A 5595-nucleotide genomic window follows, 5' to 3' on the forward strand; every position below is an offset into this window, starting at 1 on the left:
CAAGCCCCCCCCCCTCCTCCCCCGGTCTTTTCAATACTGAACTGATTTGTGCTTTTGCCTAGCCAATGTGCTCAGGTGAGCGATGTGGCCCACGGGCCTCTTGTTAAAATGATGACCCCCGGGGATAGGGTCGGGCCACAATGGGGGAAAAAATTTTTACATAAAAATATATAGAAAAAAAATTTCTTCTTTAGAACAGAAAAGCTATGTTTACATATTGATATGGAACCATCCTCAGGTAGTGTAGATTCAAGTTTGTTCAAATGATGACCCCTGGGATAGGGAGGAGCCACAATGGAGGATCAAATTTTTACAAAGCAATATATGGGAATTTTTTTTTCAAATCTTCTCAAGTACAACAAAGCCATTTGTTATATTGACATGGAAGCATCATCAGGTAGTTTAAAATTCAAGACCCCCTCCCCCGTTAATCTTTTCAATACTGAACTGATTTGTGCTTTTGCCAAGCCAATGTGCTCAGGTGAGTGATGTGGCCCATGGGCCTCTTGTTTATTTATACAGTAAAACTTGTCTAGTCTGGATATCACTGCTTCCAGAGAAATTGACCAAAGTAGACAACATTCTTGATAAGAAAACATTTTAATAAATGAAATCTTGATATTTTATTTACCTTTCAATGGTCCCAAACAGCCCTTAATGGTTGAGGAATGTCGGATTAAAAAATTCCCACTCTGATGTCCATATTGGGGATCGTGTGAAAAAAGGTCTTTCAAAGAACATACTCTTGCAGAGAAAATGTAAATAAGAAATACTTAAATTCAGAAGGTTCAAATATCACGTATATTGTCTATAAAGAAGGAAATATGTTTGTAAAAAAATGAGATAATTAAAACTTTGGCGTGTTATTTCAGGACCACATCAACATGGACATTGGAATGCATTTTTTAAACTGATACTCCAAAACCACATACGGCCATTTGGTAAATAAAGTATCAGGAATAGGAGTAAAATATATAGTTAATTATTGGATACCATTCTTAAAGCGGGGGAAAGCGTAAAATACAAGAAATAAAACCTGAAGCGAGCGACAAAAAAGCAGCGGTGTAAATTGAAGGTTTTTACAACGCTTGGATCTGTAGCTCTCTGGTTTATCTGACGTGTCCGAATTTTCTGAACCAGAGAGCTACAGTTCTGCAGCTATGCTTTATGTATGAATGTCCAACATACATGCCAACTTTTGAAAATTTCCTTGGGGGAGATTGCGCGTAACGACATTTTTCAAAGTTCTAAATTCGCGGCATTTTGTCGTGAAAATAAGTATTTGTTGTTTTTTTTTTTTAATATCAGTCTAATACCTTGTATCATATATTATCACTACTTCATAGTGTTTTCTTCTCTATCAACTTCAACAAAAACACAATATTATTTGAAATTTAAAAAAGAAATTTTAATCAAAATTATTTATTATGTTAATATAAAGATAAACATTACCCCCCTGCCATAAGCAATGCAGATATTACATGGATAAGGATGTTAAACTTAATTACAAATAAGCTATTATGCAAGTTACTAAAAGAGTTCATGCAGTTACTGTTTTTGTCTGTTGGTAAATTACACATTTTATAAAGCTACTAAGTCACAGACAATTTATTTGTATTTTTTTAAATCAAAGGGAATACTAAGAAGAAGTCACTTTTAATGTTTTCATACAAAGTCTGTAAAAGGCATGGTACGTCTTCTCCTTTCTAACTTTTTGTGAACCACTCCTGGAATTCTGCTTTAAAAAACTAACGGTTTGTACTTGCAGACCATAGTACCTATGTTGCAGACGCATCTTTTCAAGTTGGATTTTGGCAGTGTCTTTTCCATGATCAATGACGTAGTTCGTAATTATAGTGAGAAATGCTGTATTTCCTAAACTTGAAAACCTTTTATTAACAGCTTATACGTATATTGTCAAATTTTGCTGTAAAGTGTGATCTCGTCATAAGTTTGTATCCTGTCGTGTGTATTTCTAAAATTTCCACATCTGGCATGCTTGTCTAGGTTAATATACACTGTTAATGAGAATCGGGAGCAATTAAAACCACAGTAATGACTGGTTGCACAGTTGACACCTTGTTGATTACCTGTTATCAGCGGCAATAAACATATATCTACCGATAAACATTTGAACTGCCATCTTTTTTCACACGGAAATGCGGTATTATTCAAAGCGGATCGGTAAAAAATCCGGAATTCCTAAAAATCGGTAGAAATGGGATTAAAAAAATAGATCGGTAGACAAGCGGTAGGTAGGGTTAAAAATCGGTAGACTCCCGAAAAAATCGGGAAAGTTGGCATGTATGGTCCAATAATGTTTAATTTTGGTATGTCGTTAAACATGATGTAAGACATATTTTGATATAAAATTGAAAAATGATTATGTTACCTGGAGGCGATGTTAGGCTGGTGGGGGTAGATTTCTCTCTTATGCCATGCATTCAAATTTAATATAGATAGTAAATAAATCTAGTTATTTGTTTCTCAGAGTCCTACACAAAGTTCATGAAGTGTATAGACCCCAGGCAGTGGTGTGTCAGTGTGGAGCTGATGGACTCAGTGGTGACCCTATGGATTCCTTTAATCTCACTCACACAGCGTATGGTCGATGTTTACAATTCCTTCTACAGTGGAAGCTCCCAACACTTGTATTAGGAGGAGGTGAGAATAGAATACGCAGTGCTTACAATGTACACTTTGGCAAAAAAAGCATGTTGATACTTGAACATGGATATCTCGAATACCATGGTTATGTCAAAGTGATTTGGAAGTCCCAATGTTTTATCCTTGCTAAACCTCAGATATCTCGTAAAATTTTCTTGGTTTTACTGTATCTAAAAGGGAGAAATCTGGCTACACTTTGAGAATGCAAACACAAGATTACATACAAAATATCTTGGTATCATTATTCCCACCTATGAAATTGGTGGTGTGTTATACAAGGAAGGTACCCAATAACACTGTCAAATTAAACTCTCAGACAGTGCAATAACCATCTTTATCAACTTTAACATCAGAATGTCAATTTTAACATCAGAAGGGAAATTTTCACATGACTACTGTCCTACAGTTTGTCTAATAACTTTATTAAATGTTTCTCAATCCAGGACAAAGCTTATATATTTAGAATATTCTTTAAATTTCCTTTTTCCGTAATCAAGAATTTGTGAAATTTTGTTATTTTGCGTTGTCTTGTTGAAATGAAAATTGTAAACTCCAAAACATCATTCACGTATGCTAGTTCTCAGTGGGATTAGTAATGTTTTTCAAGTTAAGATGTAAATGTACATGTACAATATATACATGTATTTGGAATGTTTTTAGGAGGTTACCACAATGCTAACACAGCTAGATGTTGGGCCCATCTAACCGCGGTCACTTGTGGACGAAAAATTCCTCCAGAAATCCCAGATCACAAGGTAAGGTGTCACACTGCCAGTATACTAAAACATATTTCAGTTAATATGCTGAATTTTTCTGCATAAATTTATATTGCACCTCTTGAGAAAAAAATATGTAAAAAAAAAAAATTGAAAATTTAAGTTTAAAATTTAAGTTTAAATTTAACCCTTGAAAATTAATAAGGCTCTAATTCCGTCAAAAGTCATTGAAGCGAAACAAAATGCAAACTAGATCTGTAAAACTCAGATACATTCACGTACCAAAACTCAACTCAATCTCTATCGGCATTAAGAAACAAAGTGTGGAATACTGAGTGGGACAGACTGACAGACAGGTGGATTGACAGACAGACAGACAGATGGAGTGACAGACAGACAGACAGACAGGTGGATTGACAGACAGACAGACAGATGGAGTGACAGACAGATGGGTGGATTGACAGACAGACAGATGGAGTGACAGACAGACAGACAGATGGAGTGACAGACAGACAGGTGGATTGACAGACAGACAGACAGACAGATGGAGTAACAGACAGACAGACAGATGGAGTGACAGACAGACAGACAGGTGGATTGACAGACAGACAGGTGGATTGACAGACAGACAGATGGATTGACAGAAGGACAGACAGGCAGACAGATGAACAGAAGAGGAGGAAACCTACAGTCCCCTTAACTTTACTTTGTGTAATGGGTAAGTTTAATGAAAGAACATGAGGACTTTTGACTTGGTAGGATTCACAATTTCTAATACAGTCATCCAAGACGCATATTTATTTCATGTATTTAACCTGTACATATTTTAATTTCAAGGCTTACAGTTCTGCATAACAATCATTTCAGTACTTTATGGCATACGGTCCGGATTATGAATTACTTATCTCCCCTGGAAACAGAAGGAATATGAACAGTAAAGAATCTCTACAGAAAATATACAGCTGTGTTATTGGTAAGTCTATAACAATAAAGATTCTCTACAGAAAATATACAGCTGTGTTATTGGTAAGTCTATAACGGTAAAGATTCTCTACAGAAAATATACAGCTGTGTTATTGGTAAGTCTATAACAGTAAAGATTCTCTACAGAAAATATACAGCTGTGTTGTAGGTAAGTCTATAACGGTAAAGATTCTGTACAGAAAATATACAGCATTATTATTGGTAAGTCTGTTACAGTAAAGATTCTCTAAAGAAGATATACAGTTGTGTTATTGGTAAGTCTATTACAGTGAATATTCTCTACAGAAAATATACAGTTGTGTTATTGGTAAGTCTATAACGGTAAAGATTCTCTGCAGAAAATATAAAGCTGTGTTATAGTTAAGTCTATAGCAGTAAAGATTCTCTACAGAAAATATACAGTTGTGTTATAGATAAGTCTATAACAGTAAAGATTCTCTACAGAAAATATACAGCTGTGTGTTTGGTGAGTCTATAACGATAAAGATTCTCTACAGAAAATATACAATTGTGTTATAGGTAAGTCTATAACAGTTAAGATTCTCTACAGAAAATATACAGCCGTGTTTTTGGTAAGTCTATGACATATTTTAATATATATCTATTTAAATGTATATGTAATGTTATTTTTACTTTAATAATGTGCTATGTCACATTGCATTATTCTTAAAAAAGATAATTACCATGGTTTTTTCCCCTCTCTTTTACAGAAAATCTAAAACAACTTAAAGGCTCCTGATATTGGTGGAGAAACAATTCATTAATGTGATTCTGGAACAAATGTTATATTGTTAATATGAATTTTGTTTGCTAAAACTGGCATTGAATGAATATATGAAGTGATCATCAGAAATATTGCTGACCAAATTTTATTGGAAATTGTCAACAATTAACAAAGGAAGCTGATCTGTGAATGGGCAATATCCATATTAACAATATTGTTGGAATCTTATATTAAATGTATTGTTTTATTTCACGTGTTATTGTTATGTGATGATTTCAGAAAATAAGGTTCATTTGGTCTCCAAGAGTAAGAAACTTAAGTTTATGTGATTAATGATGCAATTGTTCATCAAAAAAATTATCTTCCATATCAATAGGATTTTTTTTTTATCAATTTGTAATAAAAACAGATCTTTGAGTTGGAAATATGTCCATCTTGCATACTTACAAAATTGCTGAGCTATTCCATACAGCTGTGCTGTTATGGAAAAAGAGTATCAAATCC

The 5595-nt window shown here is 34.1% G+C and overlaps 1 protein-coding gene across 3 annotated transcripts in view; it reads left to right on the forward strand.

Moving 5' to 3' along the window:
* Positions 1-5338, forward strand: part of LOC133186338 (histone deacetylase 8-like) — a 33365-nt gene extending 28027 nt beyond the window's left edge. For all 3 annotated transcript variants that reach the window (XM_061321590.1, XM_061321589.1, XM_061321591.1), the window contains exons 9-12: positions 2492-2664; positions 3328-3422; positions 4251-4356; positions 5078-5338. In XM_061321590.1, coding sequence (XP_061177574.1) covers positions 2492-2664; positions 3328-3422; positions 4251-4356; positions 5078-5106 — 403 coding nt within the window. In that variant the 3' untranslated portion in view covers positions 5107-5338. The remainder of the gene's footprint in view (positions 1-2491; positions 2665-3327; positions 3423-4250; positions 4357-5077) is intronic.
* The last annotated feature ends 257 nt before the right edge of the window (positions 5339-5595 follow it).

Source organism: Saccostrea echinata, unplaced genomic scaffold, assembly GCF_033153115.1.
Source record: "Saccostrea echinata isolate AGI-Se365-2 ecotype Australia unplaced genomic scaffold, CSIRO_AGI_Sech_v1 ptg000013l, whole genome shotgun sequence".
NCBI lineage: Eukaryota > Metazoa > Mollusca > Bivalvia > Ostreida > Ostreidae > Saccostrea > Saccostrea echinata.